Source organism: Sturnus vulgaris, chromosome 3, assembly GCF_052056855.1.
Source record: "Sturnus vulgaris isolate bStuVul1 chromosome 3, bStuVul1.hap1, whole genome shotgun sequence".
NCBI lineage: Eukaryota > Metazoa > Chordata > Aves > Passeriformes > Sturnidae > Sturnus > Sturnus vulgaris.
This window is the reverse complement of record NC_142245.1, coordinates 111,694,358-111,713,315: the sequence shown is the minus strand read 5'-3', so window position 1 is coordinate 111,713,315 and position 18,958 is coordinate 111,694,358. Positions and strand designations below refer to the sequence as shown.

Here is an 18,958-nt window from a genome sequence, read left to right as displayed (position 1 = left end):
TAAAAACACAATTTGTTTTTGTGATACTGGGTGTGTATTTACTGAGCACTCACATGAACCATGGAATCACACAATGATTTTGGTTTGGAAGGGACAAGGAGGTTCCAACCAGCTGCCATGGGCATGGACACTCAGTAGGTGCTCCAAGCCCCATCCAGCCTGTCTTTGAACACTTCCAGGGATGGGACAGCCACAGCTCCTCTGGGCAATACATGAATATGCCTTTGATCCAAACAGCTCACCATATTTTATTGTTTTTTCACTCCCCAGGGAGGGACATTGTACGAACTATTTGCAGATCTGTACCCAGGGGGATCACTACTATTCTACCATGGCAGTCAGAGCACTCAGGACAGCTTCTTATTTCCTTCACCACTGAAGGAAATTCTGATCCTACAGCTAGAAAAAGGGAAAAGGCCATACCCCATTTTTTTTTTAATATCTGCTGAGCTGTCTTGGCATCAAAATCTCAGGAGGCAAGGGATTGGGAGCAGCTGCATGCAGTAGTCACGTTCCTTACAGGGGTTCATTAAGGTGGCAATTAGCTGCAGGTCTGTGCTGCTGCTCTTTAGCACACACATCAGCTTAATCCCTGGAAGTGTCCAAGGCCAGGGTGGACAGGGCTTGGAGCAATCTGGGATAGTGGGAGGTGTCCCTGCCCATGGCAGTGGAGTTGGATCTATATGATTTTAAGGCCCTTGCAACCTAAATTGTTTTATGATTCTCTCATTCTATGGATTTGAACGTGCAGAGTGCTGGGGAGATGGGATTAGGACAAGAAGCAGGGAGGAGATGTGCAGCATGGATCCTAGGGTGTTTCAGCCTGTTTCACTCTAAAGGGGCTCTTGAAGCCCTTCCCCAGCCAGAAAGGCAAGGACAGCTCCTTGTGGTGGTGAGCTAAAAGCATGATGAGACTGGATTCTGCATGATGCTGGCTACAGCAGGTGAATCTAAAATTACAAGGGCTGAACCCTCCCTGCAAAGCCCTCAGCCCTTGAGCAAAAATCTTGTGCCATTCCAGTTTGTGAAACATTCACCTGCTGTGGATTGTGCAAAAACCTCTTAGGACATCAACTGTAAATTGCTGGTTTGTCTCCACTTGGCAACTTCCTCAGGTTTCCATGCAGGGAGATCCCTGGGATGAGGTCGTTGGCCCAGCTTCCTGCCCTGCACAGGGCTGTGGTTTCAATGGTGCCAGAGGCATCTGCAGAAACATCTGCTTTGAGCAGGCCCAGAGAGTGAGGGAGCTGCACCTGTTCAGTCTGGAGAAGACTGAGAGGGGATCTCAACAATCCCTAGAAATACCTCCAATGGGTGTCAGAGGATGGTGACTGACTCTCTTCAGAGGAGCAATGGCCATAGAATGAAACACAAGGAATTCCACCTCTACTTGAGGACGAAATTCTTTATGTTGAGGATGGCAGAGCACTGGAACAGCTGCCCAGGGAGAGTGTGGAGTTTCCTCTTTGGAGACATTCCAAACACACCTGGACATGTTCCTGTGTCACCTGCTCCAGGTGACCCTGCCCTGGCTGGGGTGTTGGACTGGATGATCTCCAGGGGTACCTTCCAACCCTAAACATTCTGTGATTCTGTGAAGGATGGGCAAATGCTTTGCAATTAATGGGCAGCTCAGGGCTTTGAGTCAGTCCTTTGCACATGGGTTGGCTACTTCCCTTAAAAAGTCAGCCAGTACTGCTCCTCCCTTCACAGAATCCCAGAATGGTTTGGATTGGAAGGAACCTTAAAGATCATCAAATTCCAGCTCCCAGCCACGGGCAGGGACACCTTCCACTGTCCCAGGTTGCTCCAAGCCCCATCCAGCCTGGCCATGGACACTTCCAGGGATCCAGGGGCAGCCACAGCTTCTCTGGACACCAAGGATTCCTTGTCAGCACAAGGATGCTCCTGACAGTGCAGGAGCAGCTGCAGAGACAGGAGCTCTCTGTGCAACCTGCACCTTCTAGGTTTTCTGTGTGGTCCAGGGCAGGACAGGCTGAATCTCTTAGAAATGATCAGAGGCACTGTGGGGTTGGCCTCTCACACGTTTCTATAATTGTCTCAAGCAATGTCACAGGTCTAACTCTGATCTCCTGATTTGCAACTGCAGCCGAGATACATTTTGCAGATTCTCTCCAAATTTATATCAGACAGAAATGTCAAGAGTAAAATCAGATTACCAATTTGTCCTGCTCAGTGTGACTTTAGTTCTCATAAATAATAAAACAATATGCTGTTCCTAGATCTGAAAGCTCTGGGTCAGGAGATGGGAGTCCAGAGTTTTCAGAGCAGAGGTGCTGTGAAGTGTCATACTGGAGAAGATTTTTGTGCTCCCAGTGGAAATGGTGACTGATCTCAATCTTAGTCGAGATAGAGAATTCCCTAGCAGGCATGTGTGGAGAACTTGCCAGCACTCACTCAATCAGCAGCCCAAGAGGGGTAAATAGTTTGGTGAACTACACATTTGTGGCAGGTTTAGATTGATTGCAGAATTCTTGGTTAAAATTCTTAATGAAAATAAAACTTGGAAAATGAATGGGAAATGAATTACTTTTGGAAATGAATGACAACATCACACAGGGCAGCCATGCAAGCTCTCCAGATTTTGCTTTTATTAAAAAGAGAATGACAAATCCTCGGTGGCTGCTACAACAATTCCTTAAATCCAACGAAATCAAAAGCAATCACTCCTGAAGATTCTCCACAATTAGCCACACTACAACCTACACAAAAGAAAGGATATTTCAGGGATTTTCAGAATTACAATTACGAGGAAAATCCTGCTGCTTGGGATTCAAATGATCATTTGGGAAGTCACCTTTGCCCCAGATAAATCTTGAACTTACCACCTACAGCAATTAAACCCAGAACGACACGTCCCCAGGTAATGATTGCCACGAGGGCATTTCCCCCTGTGGCAGAAGGTCCCACGATATCCACACTCCATGTAAGGTCTCCTGGGTCTTGCCAAGCTTCCACCTTAAAAAAGAAAAATATAAACCAACAAATAAGCAAAGTTGGGAGACATGTTATTTCTTGCAGGGATTTGCATTTTGCTTAATCCCTGTGAGCTGACAAGGTTGTGACAGTTCGACCCTTAGAGGAGGAGGTCTGTGGGCACAACGACCAAACAAACACTCTAATTCCTTCTTCTGATGTGTCTCCAAGCCCAGAACTTCCTTAGGAACTCAGATTTTAGGGATGAATATCAGAGACCTGATAGAAAACAGTAAGCAGGCACTTAGCAGCTCTTAAAAGCTTGTAGGTCACAATTCAGGAGGGATGCACCAGCTCATCTGGGAGACACACTTGTGTAAAAAAAAAGAGGGGAAGAGACTTTTGATGTGAACAGTGACAATACAGAAGGGAGTGGCTTTAAACTAAAAGAGGAGAGATGTAAATTAGGAAGAAATTCTTCCCTGTGAGGGTGGGGAGGCCCTGGCACAGGGTGCCCAGAGAAGCTGTGGCTGCCCCTGGATCCCTGGAAGTGTCCAAGGCCAGGCTGGACAGGGCTTGGGATGGTGGAAAGTGTCTCTGCCCATGGTAGGGGGGTAGAATGAGATGATCTTTGAGGTTCCTTCCCACCCAAACCATTCCACAATTCCATGATTCCACAGATTTGGCTGTTTCCTTCCCTGCACATTTCACCCATGCCTCAAACAGGTCCTGCTGTCCAGCAGTCCATAGGGGTGGCTCCCATGCATGGATAAATTCATCAATCCCTGCAGAACAACATTTCCATACCACCAAACCCACCACACCAGGCATTGCCTTCTGAGTCTGGGGCTGAGCAATCTGGAATTTCTCTTCCCTACGTGTCTAAATGGAATTCTCTGCTAAAATAGGATACCCACATTTAAACTGCCTTTTAGGAACGGCCACCAGCCATTCCTGTGCTATTCCCAGAACAGGTTTTATCCATGAAGGTGCTAATTGTCAGGGATCAAAACAACCCCAGGTAGCAGACTAACAATTAGGCAGGAGGTTGCCTGGCCCTGTTTGGTCAATTAATAAAGATGTAGCCTGGCAGCTGAAGTGTTCTGGATGCACCTGACTGAGTGCACATGAACCAATTAATTCCAGTTTCCAGCTCCTCCATGGAACAACACAAAGCCCAGCATATTCAGAGAGAGGGCAGCTTGTTCCAGGAAACAGATAATGGATATTACATATGTACACACATCCCTGGTGTGCTGGATTCCCAGCATGTGAGTAGAGTGATACATGCACACAGAAAATCCCAGAGAGAACTAAAGAAGTGCTTGAAAGAGTGAATATAACTCTCCTGATCTCAAACTGGTGGTCTGTGGCAGCCTGAGCTCTCAGAAACACTTTTCTTCCCAGATACAGATAAATTTCTGGCTTTAATATACCCAGAAGGTCCTACTGAAAACAGCCCAAACATCCACTGTGTGTTAAATAAGGACATAACTCAAACCAAAGGAACTCTTTGCCCAGTGTCCTGCCTCTGAGAACTGGCACAGGCAGAGGCTCAGGTAACAATAACATCAGAAAACCACATAAAATCATAGAATCACAGACTCATTTAGGTTGGAAAATACCTTTAAGATCATCAAGTCTAATTGTTAACCCAGCACTGCCAAGCCCACCACTAATCCATGTCCCCAAGTGCCATATCCTGGATGGCTTTTAAATCCCTCCAGGGATATACTTGACACTTTTCCCACATTTCTGGCATTTCTGCTGCAGTTCATCACAGCCTTTTCCCATCCTTACTTCCTCAGAGGACACTTTTTACCCTGTTCCCACAGAGATCAAAACTCCACCAGTACTTGCTTGTGCACAGAGCACCCTGCAAATGTAACTGTGCCATTTTCAGGGCTGATATTAAAATAAAATCCCCTTTTCTGGACAATAGAGTTGGTTTTGGGTTCCAGACTCCAACAGGCATCATGATTTTATGCCTCTCCACCCAATGTTCCAGCTCCTAAAGCAAAGGATATTTGAAGAATATGGGGCCAGATTCCTTTTTCTTTTTTTTCTGTGTGGTTTAAGAATATTTGATCACGATTTAATTTGTTTGTTGGGTGACTCAGAGGCAAAGTGATTTAAGTACAAGCCTACAGGGTTTAACAGGGAAAACACTGGTGCTGAATGGGAATTTTGGGGTTGCCCCTTTCAAAGTGATGTTTGGAGTATGTGCCTGCTAATTTCATTTCTCGTCTGTAATCTCCAATGAGTTTTGATGATTTATGTGAGGATTCTTTGCAGGAAGCAGTTTGGTCACATCCCAAAGGGGGCAGGAGATCTTTGCAAGACACCAACATCTTCTTTCCAGTCCCTCTCCTTACCTGCAGCTCCATGAAATGCCACCAAGAGGAGAACAAGGAGAAAAGGAAGGATTTTCATGGCAGAGGAATCTTGAATCACTGCAGAGAAAGTAGACCAGGACATTGGTTAGAGCCTTGTCCCTCCATAGTCCCAGAAGTGACACAGAGAAATGTTCTTCAAGACCTGAAACTTACCTAAAAGAGGTTATTACACATATTTGTCATGATCTTGTCTATTGTCCTAAGATTTTCCTGGAGTACACATAGGATCATGGCATAGGAAAAAAACTTCCATGCAAAAAACCTCAATTTTAAATCCCCTTTTAATTAATGCATCAAATGACCAGCAATTTATCCTGGATTTCTTGATAACTTGCAATGCATTGCAATAAATTTGATTTGCCTGTTGGAATTTAAAGCTGTTAATTCAGAAAATAAGACAATTTTTGCTAGATTTATACAAAACAACCCCATGGGTTTTCTCAAGCTTTTCTACTAAAAAAAGAGCAGAGAAAGCAATTTTCTTCACAATTAAAAAACGAGCTTCTCCTTATTCTTGCTTAGAGGCTGTTGTTATTCTTCCCCTCAAGAATTACATTATTTACAGGATAAATTTTTGAGTATTTGCATTCCCTGCAGCCAACAAAAACTCCTCTCCCTTACCAACATTTGTCACCTCTAGAACTGGCTCGTGACAGACTGGAGTCACTGCACAGTTAAGGCTTCAAAACAAAATGCAGATAAACGTGAAAGATATGAAGTCTCCAGGCTGATTAAGAAGGACAAAACCCATTGAGAGAGGCTGAATAATGAGAATATTTTGGTTGTTACCAGGTAGGAGGAGCTCTAGGCTGGAACAGTCCTGAGATCAGTGTCGGGCCCCCGGATGAAGATGAAGGAGCAGAGTTTCAGTGGGTTTGTGCTCTTTCTGCAGGGTGGTGAGGGATGTTGGACCTCCACAGCATTCTGGTGGCCAATGAGGCTTTGGGGAGCTCTGGGGACACCCAACGGATCCTCTTTGCTGCTGTCCTAAGAGGAACCAAGGTCTGGCTTTCAAACCATTGCAGCATCGCCTCGGGAAATGTGTTGAGATGAAAAAAAACACCCTGGGCTCCTCCCTTTGAGCAACCTTTTGGCCACAGCATCTCTCTCAAGGTCTCTGCTTCCATTTGCTTTCAGAGGTTTTATATTTCCTTACAAACATGAACAATATATCATCACAGAAGTAAAATAATCATCAGCTGGAATTATATTAAAATAAAACCCAGCAAACCCATGTTAAATGGGAAGTTAGTTCTTCTTTGGAACATCAGGAAGAGGGTTAACTTAAATTAACTGTCATTAATTCTACATCATTACTGCTGTTGGAAAGGAAAATCTGGACAATTAAGAACATGGAAAAGATCTGCACTATGGAACAGTAGGGATAAAAGTGAGAGAGGAAAATGGAAATCTAAGAATTAAGAATAAAAAAGGGAAAAGTGGTTTGTTTGTTTTTTTTTTTCAAATTTTTGCATCAAAACATTTTCATTACTAGGTTACCTGCATGGCACGTAAGATATTTTATGCCATATCCGTTTATGAAAATTATTACAGCCCGTGCCCAGCAATTTTAGTTTTAAAATTCTCTTTACTCTCTTGCCATGGACAGAAGAGTTCTCTGAGCACAGAATCCTCCCTTCTCACCAAGGATTCCTCCAATGGCTCCCTGCTTTTTATGCATTTACAGACATTTCTATAAATCCGGGTGCCTGTTGCAAAGGGACTTTCACTTCTCTTTTATCCCTCTTTCCTGCTGGAATCCAGCCCCATTCCATGGGAGTTGCCTTCTCCTCTGGCAGCTGCTGGAGCACGGCTGAGCTCATCCCTGCCAGAGCCTCCCTGGGCTCGCCCTTCATGCCCTGCAGGGATTTTTCTTAGATCTCTTTGTTTTCTTTCCCAATCAAAGCAACTCTTTCACTGAGGTTTCCAGCACAGCCTTTTCAGCAGCTTTCAGGCTGCCCTGCAGGCTTCTTGTTTCTCTGGGCTGCTCCTCTGGGTGCTTTTCTTTCCACATTTTGGCTTTTTTTTGAGATTAAATACTCGCATGTTGAAAGCACTTGGTCCCACAACGTGGTTACACATAATTGTGCTGTGGTCACTTTTACAGAGGAGCTCCCACAAAAAGCTTTGGAATTAGGTCCTTTGCACTTAATCCAGGGAGGCAAAATGTTCTTGTGGATTCCAGGACCACAAGAAAAATGTACATTTTACAGAGGAAAAAAAACCTGATGTCTGCATCTCCTGGCGTCGTCCACGATCACCTGTCAGATCTGCTCTGCTGCATCCCTTCAGGCAAGGGAGGCACCTGCAGAAGATGTGCCCTGGTCCCTGAGTCCTTTAGGGCAGGGCTGTAGCTGAAACCCCTCCCTGAGGTGTTTGCAGACAGATGTGCGGCCAAACATCTGGGCTGAAAAGCGCCTCAGCATGTGAGGAACAGCTGGGTCTGTGCGATGTCACCTGTGGGCAGCTCACCTGGAGAACCGAATCCAGATCTGAGAATCCCCAACACAGGAAAGACTTGGAGCTGCTGGAGCGAGTCCAGAGGAGGCCATGGAGATGCTCCAAGGGCTGGAGCCATGGGCAGGGACAGATTCCACCAGGTCAGGTTTTTCCAAGCCCCATCCAGCCTGGCCTTGGACACTTCCAGGGATCCAGGAACAGCCACAGCTTCTCTGGGCACCCTGTGCCAGGGCCTCTCCACCTTCCCAGGGAACAATTCCTTCCCAATATCTCATCCATCCCTGCCCTCTGGCAATGGGAAGCCATTCCCTGTGTCCTGTCCCTCCATCCCTTGTCCCAAGTCCCTCTCCAGCTCTCCTGAAGCCCCTTTAGTCACTGGAAGAGGCTGTGAGGTCTCTCGTCCCAAGTTTTCTTGGAGACATGAGGAATTTTTTTAGCAAAAGAAGCTCCTGGGTGTTGAAATCCAGCAGAGAAAAGTGCAGCCAAACCGGTGGCTGGGAGGCAGCCAGAGCAACTGGGAGCTGGCAGAGAAGCTGGGGAGGGTGGCTAGCTCTGGGAATATCTTCTGGAAGGGCTTCTGGCTTTCTCCTTCTCTGCCTGGCAAAGTTCCGGGGTGATGATGGCACAGGATTTATTCCTGGCTTGGCACACAGGAGGAGGGACTGAGGAAAAAGACAGCTGAGACACCTCAGGGTGGGAGTGATGATGATGGGGGACAGGGGGGATGAGATGATGAGGTTCACATGTCTCCTGTGGGTGACAAGAAGGGTGACATTGTGCCTGCATGGACCCTGGCAGCATCTGCACTGCTGAATTTACCAAAATGGTTCTTCCACATCCCACTCTCACGTCTGGAAGAGGCTTTGATGCCCATTAGAGTCTGAGCTGTGCTTTGTACGCTAAAAATTGGGTTTTCTAGGAATGGACCACGTGGTATTTACTGCTGTGGAGGACAGAGAAGCCAAGGCTGAGCTTCATTTGGCTCCAGAGCCCTAATTACACCTCTGACTTTATTCAAATGCTTTGCTGGATCTGGGCCCAGCAGCCCAACATCATTAATTAATGAAACACGAGTACAGGCAGGGCAGTGGGACAGGAGGAAAAGTGAGTTGTCTTTTACACCCAAAGGGCCCACAAACCCAGTCAGATGGAGTTGAGGCTGCAAAGATGCCAAGTTCCTGGTGCAAAGCAGTGCTGGAGAACTACAGAGAGCCTGGGGATGCTCCCATGAGTAGGGAAAACCAGGCAAGGACATTTCTGAGCAGTTTGGTGGCTCCTGTTACACAGCAGAGCCTGGGCTTTATTGCCAGAGTTGCAAAAAAAACTCAATACAATTTAAAAAAGCAACAATAAATGTATGAAAGTCCCAGGACACAGGTACATCCAACAGCCCAGCTGATGTATAAAATTTTGGGAGCTTTCTGCAGCATATTGCAAAAACCACCAAAACCAGAGGTGATATTTTGACTTAATTAAACCTCCCTTCATGGTTTTTATTGTAGCAACCTGCTGGGAATTCATTTTCTAAAAAGCATCAGGGCTGGAGGCTGCAGGGCTGGAAATTGGGATAAAAAGCAAATGCACACAAGAGGGCCCCTGCAACCTCCGATGCTTGGGATCCCATTTCACAGCGGTTTCATCGCTGTGGTAGGGCGGGAAAACAACGGGATTGATTTATGGCTCTGTGCACACCATGTCCCAGCTGCCACCTAGTGCTCATCCCCGCGACACGGGGACATCGCGGGCATCACTCGGGGTGTGACATTCCACCGGGGTGGGCGTGTCCTAGTTCACAATAATTTGGGGGGCATCTGGGTTGGCGTGTCCCAGTGCACAACAATTGTAGGGACATCAGGGTGGGCTTGTGCCAGTGCACAACAATTTGGGGGACATCGAGGTGGGCGTGTGCCGGTTCTGAAGAATCCAGGGGACATCAGGATGGGCTTGTGCCCAGTGCACAACAATTTTAGGGACATGAGGATGGGCTTGCGCCTCTGCACAAGAACCCGGGGGACATCGGGGTGCGCTTGTGCCGGTGCGCAACAATTTGGGGGATACGGGATGGGCTTGTGGCAGCGCACAGCAGCTCCAGGGGTCTCGGGCTGGTGAAGCCCCGGTCGGTCCCTGTGTCCCCAAGCCCCCGGGGGTGACGCAAGCACCGTGATGTCACACTGCCCGGGGAGGGGACACTGGGGGAGGTGCGCGGTGAAGCCGGGGAGGGGCGGGCGGAGCGAACCGGCCCCGGCGGCTCCTTCTTCCTCCTCCTCCTCCTCCTCCTCCTCCTCCTCCTCCTCCTCCTCCTCCTCCTTCTTCTCCTCCCTCTCCTCCCTTTCCTCCCTCCTCCTCCTCCTCCCTTCGTGCTCCCAGGATGCGCGGGGCCGTCCCCAGGCTCAGCCTGACGCTGCTGGCGGCGGAGAGCGGCGCCCGTGAGTGAACGCGCAGGATGCGCGCAGGATGCGCGGGGGCCTGGGGGGCTGCGCTCCGGCCGAGGGCAAGGGGAAGGCGGATGGGATGCTGGCAGTGACGCCTTTGGGGCCGTTCCGGGGGTCCCGAATCACCTTCATGTACCGGGGAGGAGGAGAGGGGTTCATCCGTGCGCCCCGCGTTTGCGGAGATGCGGTTCTGCGTTCTTGCGGTTCTGCTCCCCGCATCCCGGCGGGTTTAGCCGTCCTCTTGGATTTTTTTTCATATTTGAAAAATTGATATTTATCTCTCCCTCCCACTTATTTATTTATTTGTTAATTTTGGAGCCTGAGCTATTTATCTGAGCCTTCCTGGGGGCCCGGCCCCTCGGTGGCGGTGGCTGTGCCTCAGCTGACAAAGCCAACGGGAGCCGGCAGCTGGAGATAAGCCCAGGACTAGAGCTGCCAACCCTCTGGGCGGGCTGGGAGATGGAGTTCTGGCGGGAATGGCTTTAAACTGACAGAGAGCAGGTTTACATTGGATATTAGGAAGAAATTCTTCCCTGTGGGGGTGGCGAGGCCCCGGCAGAGGATGCCCAGAGAAGCTGTGGCTGCCCCTGGATCCCTTGCAAATGTTCAAGTTTAGGTTGGATGGGGCTTGGAACAATCTGGGATAGTGGAAGGTGTCCCTGCCCATGGAATGAGATGAGCTTTAAGGTCGCTTCCCACACAAACCATTCTGGGATTCTGTGGTTAAGAATGGCACCGCTCAGTCGCTGGGGGGGTGTGGCTGTGTCATCTCTCAGCATCTCCTCTGTAACCTTCTCCAGGGCTCTGTGCCATCATCCATTACTTTGTCCGTGGGCAGCTGGGCTGGTTCGGGCTGACCATCGCCTGCCTGGTACCCGGCTACGCCGCCCAGCTCCTGAGCATCCTCTGGTTCCGAGCAGACGGACACACGCCGGGCTGCTGGCTCCTGGCGCTCCACCTCCTGCAGCTGGGGCTCTGGAAGCGGTGAGAGACACTCCCCGCTCTCCACCCAACCCCCACAACCCGGGTGCAGCCCCAAATTTCCCCAAACCAGGGCGGGCATCCCGTCACGGTGACTCTTGCAGGTACTGGGATGTTCTGCGGGCGGAGGCGGGCGGCGCTGCCGGGGAGGTGCTGGCTCAGCTCGGGGATGTTTGTGTGCTGCGGCTCCTGGAAGCCCTGCTGCAGACCCTGCCTCACCTTCTGCTCCAGGCTTATGTCGTGGTGGCCGTGGAGCCAGCAGGCTTCATCCCTGGTGAGTTCCCAGGAGGATGATTCAGGCTGTAGAGAGGTGATGAGCTTGGGTGAGGGATCTGTGTGTGTGTCCTGCGGGTGGAGGAATGTGCTGCAAAGGGACTGGAAAGCTTCGATATGAAGCATCAGGAATAACTGTGGCTGAAAGATCTGCTGAAAGAATGCAAAGGTGGCTGCTTTGCCCCAAAGGTGAGCTTTCAGGTGTGCAAAGAGGGATGTTGTGGTGTGGAGTCACGGCATGTGCCAGGTCACACTCGATCATTGTCCATCTCTGGTCCGATGGCAGTGACCAGGATGGAGCTGCCCTGGGGCTGCAGAGCTCTGTCCACGGAAACAGCACTCAGAGGGTACCCACAGGGAGATTGTAGGACACATATTGAGAAAGTAAGAAAAATTACAGCCTGAAAAATATTCCCGGCTGGAGTTTTTCAGCTCTGTTCCCAGCTGATAAGCTGGTCCAGCTCAAGGCTAGGGAGAATTTCTCCCAGGGTGATAATTTGGTCAAAATAAAAAGGAATTAATAACAAGATAGAACATCTGTTGTAGTATGTGACCAGGCCCTGGGAATGGGGTGCCTTCTCTCTGAACCAATCACCTTTCCTCTACGCTTAAAATTGTGAGTCATGCTATAAAACCAAGTGTGTTTCTGAATAAACTTTTTCTTTCTATCATGAAAGATAACCATGTAGCTGTGCATCTTATTTCCACTGCACTTAAAGGGTTAAAACCCCTTTCCACGGTTACAGGAGATGCCAAACATGCAGAGACCAGGTTTAGCAGGATTAATTCAAATATTCCAGTTTCATCCCTGGTCACATTCCAGTCAGGTTGGACAGGGCTCTGAGCAACCTGGTCTGGTGGAAGGTATCCCTGCTCATTGCAAGGGGTTGAACTGGATGGCCTTTAAGGTCCCTTCTGTGATTCTTTGATTCACCTATCAGGATCAAGGGGTGTCTGGCTTGTATGGGGGTGCTGTGCTACCAACACCTTAACACAGAGAATTTGTGCCTTTGGGCCTCCATCAGAGCCCTGACTGCCCCTGTCCCCATACAGGTGTCAGTGCAGGGTTGTCCCTGCTGTCCCTGGCCTGGGCTTTGGTCTCCTACAGCCACTTCACCTGCCTGCTGAGGCCTGGACACCTGAGCCCACCGGCTGCCGTCCTCCTGTGCCTGCTGCTCTGGAGGACAGGGATGCTGGGGACCCGGGTCCTGGCCCTGGTGCTCTTTGCCAGGCTCTATTCCTTCTGGGTTTTTGCTGTAGCAGGTAAGAGATGAGATCCTGTTCCCCACACCCCACCCCAATGTCAGCCCTGTGATGCTCCTGCTGCTGGGTCTGTTTGCAGCCTCCCCTGGGAATGGCTTTGCAAAATTCAGTCCCTTCTCCCTGCAGGGGTCCACTGGCTGCTCATGTCCTTCTGGCTGGGGGCCCAGCAGACAGATATTGTGGCTCAGCCATGCCGCTGGAGGCTCTTCAACTGCCTGCTGGGAGCTGTGTACATCTTCTGCTACATCAATGTCAAGCCTGGCCCCTCCAAGAGCAGGGTGGCTGTATTTTATGCAGTGAGTACCTGGAAAGTTTTGTATTCCACTTGGATGCAGCTGCTGGGGACAAGCAACAGCTTCAGACTCTTCATTTTTCATTTCTCACATCATCACTTGTTCAAAATCCAGTGTTTTACTGTATCCTGACAAAGCCACGTGGTCACCAAGGCAGATGTGATTTCTGCACTGGTTTTGATTCCTTAGAGGCAGCCTTATAATGTCAGTGGTCAAAAATAGGTGAAGACCTTGCAGAAAGTTCAGTTTGACAACATCTATATTTTAAGTGATAAATTAGGTGCAAAATATAACAGGAGAAGTGTTCAAGGCCAGGTTGGTGGGGCCTTGGAGCAACCCAGGATAGAGGAAGGTGTCTCTGCCCATGGCAGGGGGTGGAATGAGATGAGCTCTAAGGTCTCATCTGACCCAAACCACTCTGTGATTCTAAAAATCTATGAAAATCTAGAAAATAGGAGTTTTCTGTTATGAGAGGCATATCTAAAACCATCAGAAGGATATAAGTGATGACTCTCTTCCCCCTGCCTTGCAGATAATGCTGATGGAGAACACGCTCCTGCTGCTGTTGGGCACCCAGTTCCTGCAGGCAGAGCTGAGGAGCAGCCTGACTGTGACTGGGGCTGTCATGTCAGGGTCTGTAGTAGGTAAGAACATTGATTTTAGCGTCTGGAATGCACATTTTGAGAGTAGTTTGAGGAAATGAGCATCCAGACTCTTGTCCCAAATCCCTCTCCAGCTCTCCTGGAGCCCCTTTAGGCACTGGAAGGGGCTCTGAGCTCTCTCTGGAGCCTTCTCCACTCCAGGTGAACACCCCCAGCTTTCAGCCTATCTCCAGAGCAGAAGGGATCCAGCCCTTGGAGCATCTTTGTGCCAAGCAGGGTCATATTTTCTCAGTGGGATGGGGACAGAGGGAAGTTGTGCAACTCACCAGACCCTCAGATCAACCATGTTAAAGAAACGGGATAGAAATGGAGCAATTCCTGTGGTCTTGGATGAGTTTAGGGTATAAGTAGGAAGCTGTCTTAAAAACCTGCTGATGTCTCATTTAAAGGCCAGAGGATGGGGATGCTGTGACATGGAAGGTTTTCTGTATCACACATCTCCCTGCTGGGCAACTGTCAGTCTGAAAATTAATCCAGGTTAAATCTGGGGTTGAATGTGCACTTCCTTTGCCAAAAGCTGCTCAAGTACCATTCTTGCATCCCTGTAAATGATGGAAATATGTGCTGCTCATGCACCTGATGCTCAGCAGCGTCTTTTTGCAAAGGACTTGTTGATCTGGAGGTGCAGTAAGGTCTGGCCTCTTCTCCACAGCTGACCAAAATGCTGCTGGGACTCTTCAGTGACACTTTTCTGCTCCTTTCCAGGTGCCACAGCTCTGGTGATTTACTACAGCCTGCTCCATCCCAAGTCCACAGAGATCTGGCAGGGATTCCTGGAGACACTCTGCAGTGCTGCAGCAGCCGGGGATGAGGAGGTGTCTGGAGAGAGCTCCCAAGCTGGGACTGTGGAAGATGAAGAGTCCTTGCCAGGGGAAGGGACCAAGACAGAGCCCAAGAATGAGACCAACTCATCACTGCTGCAGTCCAAAGGGTGTTTGGAGGACAGCTGGACAGAGCATCACCACTGGCTGCTGGTGAAGCTGGCCTTGAAGACGGGAGATCTGTCCGTGATCAACGCAGCTTTTGGAGATGGTGGCCTGGGAGAGGCTTTTCCTGGAGGATGGATGATGGGGAAAGCCCCTGGTGTTGAGCCTGGGGCAGACTTTTCGCTCCCCATGAGGGACATCCATCCCTCTGGACTGGCAGTGGGGAATGGAGAAGGCATCAAACCCAGTGCTGACACTCTGGGAATGGCACAGGAGGATGGAGTAGGGCAGGAGCCTGATTTTCCCCCATCCACATCCCATCCCAATGGCTTCTCCCCGGATTCAACTGAGAGCTCCTCTGTGTATTTCAGTGCAAGTGCAGGAGGCATCGCCTCACCTGGGACAGGGACTGGGACAGGGACAGCCACAAGCATGGCCCTGGTGCAAAGGGACAGCGAAGCTCAGCCTCCCCCAGGCTGCCTGGGAGAAGGAGGAGGAGGAAGAGGAGGGGATTTGTCCCTTGGGATGGCCAGCATCAGCCCAATCCTGGGTGCTTGTGCCCACAAGTATCTGCAGAGAAGCTCTTCCTTTGGCAACACTGGCAGCTGTGGGGTGGCAGGTCCCCCCAGAGAGGGCTCAGAGCCCACAGGGACAGAGGGTGCCCTTGTGGGGTGCCATCACCTTTGGGACACCCACCATTGTGGCCCGCAGGGGACTGTGGTGAGGAGCAAGCTGAGGTCACCGTGCTTCACCTCCACCCCCAAGGCCAGCTCTAAATGCCCCCAGCGAGGACTGGGAGAGCTGGGAGAGGGGACAGACCTGTCTGGGTTACCAGAGTGACCCTATAAATGGCTGCACTGTCACCTTGGGTCAACCTTGGGGTGACTGTCTCATCAACAGGGAGGTGGTGGGACGAAGACTGTCCCCACTGTGCCCCTGCCATGGGGCAGATGTGCTCCTCCATCACTGAGACATCACCTTCCCTCCCAGTACATCTTCTACTGGCAGTTTTGAAGAACTTCAAAAGCCTTAAAAAGCCCTAAAAGTCCAGGGCTGGTTATTTATTGAGCTTATTTATGTCACAGACCTGCCAGGCAGCTGGAGCTTTCTGCCTTTGGTGTATTTGTGACAGTGACTTGAAGTGTGTCCTTTAACCAGTGCCTGCACAAGCTGCTGGCCTGTCCCAGTGTGGAGATCTGGTTGCTGTCTCCAGGGGCTGCAGTGCTGGTCAAAGCAGTTTTCTCAGGACAAATAAGTGCCTAAATCAGAAAAAATGATGGGTTTTACTCTCAGATGTCCTGGGCAGAGTAAGGCTTCGAGTAAGGCTCAGCATTGCTTGATTTTTTTCCCCCCACCAGGTTTATCTTGAGGCCTTTACCAACTCTATTTTTGGGGGTGACATAGGATTATAGATCCTCTTCCTGCTGAAGACCAAAGCCTCAGAACCTGGAATTACAAACAAAAACCATGTCCTGGTGCTTGCCCACAGTCCTGCTTCCTCAAGTGGTCTTTTCTCTCCAACCTCCTCCTTGTCCCCTTCCAGCTGCAGATCACAGGACCCCAGAATTACTTGGGTTGGAAGGGACCTTAAAACTCATCCAGTTCCAACCTCTGCCACATGCAGGGACACCTTCCACTAGACCAGGTTATAATCCACATTTGCCTAGGTGTTTCCACCTAAACTTAGCCTCAGGCCAAATCTTGAACCAGTTTTACTGCTACCATAAAACCCCCAGTGCAGGCAGGGTTTATTTGTGTCAGGAACTAAAACCATTAATACTATGGTCTCAGAAATAGCCAGTGCTTCCCTCCAGGCTGGCTGGGCATGGATTTGTGCCCAGGGCACAGGTTTGTGCTCAGGACATGACTTGACAGGTTAATTGAGGTGTGATCAGCTGGATTCACCACCAAGCTCCTGAGTGCCAGCTGGAGCACATCTGGCTGTGCTCTCCAGCTGTTGTCCTGCTGTGGGCAGGACTCTGGTGCTGCCACAGGGCAGGAAAGGCAGCAGGAAGAGCACAGGCATGTGATGAATTATTAAAAAAAAGCTTCCATGATGCATTCACTGCTCAGGGCTGACCCAGCCAGATGTTTCCTCAGGGCACAGAAAACCCATTTGGTGCTGAGTATGAAGTGAAGCCACATTCCAAGGGGATGAAGGCTCCTTGTGTCCATCTGGACCCCAGCCCCCTGTGCTGTGGCTGTGCTCTGCAGGCAGGAGCAGTTCCAGTGGCTTTTTCGGGGACTTTTTCACTGTGAATCACACAGAAGGCAGCATTTCTGCCAGGCTGTTACAGGAATTTTTATCTAGCTTGGTTTTCTACTTTTGGTAATACATAATTATGCTTGAAAACACCCCAAACCAACCTTTGCTCTGTCTATGTCTCATGTTGGGGGTGAAAATAAGTGTGAAGGGGTCTTTCTTCCCACTCTTGGCTCTTGCAGCCCCAGGATGAGTTGTCTGTCGGGATTTCCAGTGGGAGGGTGAAGAAGGGACCTGGGCAACAGGATCTGAGGCAATGGCGTGAAAATGTGTCAGGGAAGGTCAAGGAGGGGTGTTAGAAAAAGATTCAGCCATCATGAAACTGTCCCACAAGCCAGTCAGAAAAGAAACAGACAATTTCAATAAAGTAAAGAATATTTGAGTGCTCAGAAGTCAGGTGTAAATGTGGACTTTGATTTCTCAGAGCACATCCACAGTGCAGAGGTGCACTGTGAGCTGGTACCTCTGACCTCAGATGAGGGTGTTTGTGTAAGGGCTGTGTTCCCATGGCTTTGCTCCCTGATGATGAGAGCTGGTCACTGGTGAGTCATGCTCCTCTTCACCTTCTCCGTGGGAGCAATATGAAATCAAGTGGGATAATATGGATTGTTTGTCCCTAAAGGCTTCCAGCCTGTGTGAGAACCCTGTTTCACCTGGGGTCCAAGTTGTGCATGCTGGTACAGTCCCAGCACTGAGCCACAGGTCTCAGTAGAAATAACCTGTATTTAATCAGAGAATCCCAGAATAGTTTGTGTTGGAAGGGACCTTAAAGATCATCTCATTTTAATCCCCTGCCATGGGCAGGGACAGCTTCCACCATTCCAGGTCGCTCCAAGCCCCATCTAACCTGGCCTTGGACACTTCCAGGGATCCAGGGGCAGCCACAGCTTCTCTGGGCACCCTGTGCCAGGGCGTCACCACCCTCACAGGGAAGGATTTCTTCCCTATATCCCATATGAACCTATTCTTTAGTGAATTCTAAAGCCCTATTCGAAGTAGGAGGACTCCAGCAGCAAATCACAGCTTCAGACATCCTTCTCCACCCTTCCTGTCTTCTGGGAGCAGAACTGAAGATGCCCCAATGACCTGGTGCACCTTCAGATTTTTCCCAATGCTGCCAGACCGGGGAAATCACGCTGGGGAGGAGTTTCTCCCCAAAACTTCTTCTTCCTTTGCCACCAGAGGGAGATGCTGCTCAAGGTCCAGATACTGTGTGCACCTCCAGTGCCTGTGTTATGGAATCATTGAGGTGGGAAAAGCTCTGAGCTCATCCAGTCCAACCATTCCCTGCCAAGGCCACCACTAGCCCATGTCTCCACGTGCCACATCCACACGAGTTTTGAATCCCTCCAGGAATGGTGACTGGAGAGGAGAGGGAGGTGCAGGACTGATGCTGCTGTGGCATTGCACTGGGAGCCAGTGGGGATGAAATGGAGAGCTCTGGGATACTGGAGGTGGAGTGCACAGCGATTGTCTGCAGGAATGAGACCATGGCTGTAGGCATCTCTTTTTACTTCCCAGGCATCACTGGGCCATCGGGAATGTCTGAAAATCACTGTCAGGGTCTTGCCCTCTTCAGGAGAAGAGTGATTGATCTGTAAATATCCCGTGGTGCCTTCATGTCCAAAGGTGTGTGTGCGAGGGGAGATGCCCCAGATCACACTGGATGCACGATGGGATCCTGGAGTTGGCAGAACCAGCTCCAGCTGTCACCACCATGGTGCTGGGTCCTGATTTTGGTGCTGTATCCTTGGAGCTGTGGCCCGGTGGGTGATCTGGTCACCCCACACTCCGGTCTGTCTTCACATCAACCCATGGGGTGCAGAAATCCCACAAACCCCAGGTCACTGCTCTATGTGGAGCAACATGGAGACCTGGGCCAGTCCAAACCCAGGATGGAAAACTGCAGTTGGCAGAGGGGCAATGGACCAACTGCTCCAGGCAAACTGCTGATGTTATCTTCTAAATGTCCCAGATGCTTGAGGAGACCCGACCAGACCCTCTGCTCCTTCTGCAGCATCTCCCATGAAGCTTTTTTCAGATGAGGAATGGTCCTGAGCTAGACCAGGGTC

General features: G+C 49.9%; 2 protein-coding genes across 3 annotated transcripts; one reads left to right on the top strand and one right to left on the bottom strand.

The window, feature by feature from the left end:
• Positions 1 to 2,842: 2,842 nt before the first annotated feature.
• Positions 2,843 to 6,129, bottom strand: LOC106851147 (gallinacin-4-like). The gene is made up of 2 exons (XM_088162535.1): positions 5,313 to 6,129; positions 2,843 to 2,979 (listed from the first exon to the last, which is right to left on the bottom strand). The coding sequence occupies exons 1-2, from the start codon at positions 5,413 to 5,415 to the stop codon at positions 2,843 to 2,845; spliced, it is 240 nt and encodes a 79-aa protein (XP_088018661.1). The 5' UTR covers positions 5,416 to 6,129.
• Positions 6,130 to 9,941: 3,812 nt separating this feature from the next.
• XKR5 (XK related 5) lies at positions 9,942 to 17,278 on the top strand. Of its 2 annotated transcripts, XM_014872881.2 has the most exons (7): positions 10,076 to 10,219; positions 11,026 to 11,209; positions 11,311 to 11,480; positions 12,533 to 12,742; positions 12,869 to 13,038; positions 13,568 to 13,679; positions 14,403 to 17,278. In XM_014872881.2, the coding sequence occupies exons 1-7, from the start codon at positions 10,162 to 10,164 to the stop codon at positions 15,461 to 15,463; spliced, it is 1,965 nt and encodes a 654-aa protein (XP_014728367.2). In that variant the 5' UTR covers positions 10,076 to 10,161; the 3' UTR covers positions 15,464 to 17,278. The 2 variants fall into 2 exon arrangements, with proteins under 2 accessions (XP_088018656.1, XP_014728367.2); XM_088162530.1 differs by having other exon boundaries at positions 9,942 to 10,219; positions 11,026 to 11,480.
• The last annotated feature ends 1,680 nt before the right edge of the window (positions 17,279 to 18,958 follow it).

What these genes read in the sequence shown, in the direction of transcription:
- LOC106851147 (XM_088162535.1), bottom strand. Translation starts at nt 5,415, where the DNA reads ATGTCCTGGTCTACTTTCTCTGCAGTGATTCAAGATTCCTCTGCCATG. An exon ending in GGCATTTCATGGAGCTGCAG is followed by an intron (nt 2,980 to 5,312) that starts GTAAGGAGAGGG and finishes TTCTTTTTTAAG; the next exon opens with GTGGAAGCTTGGCAAGACCC.
- XKR5 (XM_088162530.1), top strand. Translation starts at nt 9,957, where the DNA reads ATGTCACACTGCCCGGGGAGGGGACACTGGGGGAGGTGCGCGGTGAAG. An exon ending in GGCGGCGGAGAGCGGCGCCC is followed by an intron (nt 10,220 to 11,025) that starts GTGAGTGAACGC and finishes AACCTTCTCCAG; the next exon opens with GGCTCTGTGCCATCATCCAT. An exon ending in GCCAGCAGGCTTCATCCCTG is followed by an intron (nt 11,481 to 12,532) that starts GTGAGTTCCCAG and finishes GTCCCCATACAG; the next exon opens with GTGTCAGTGCAGGGTTGTCC.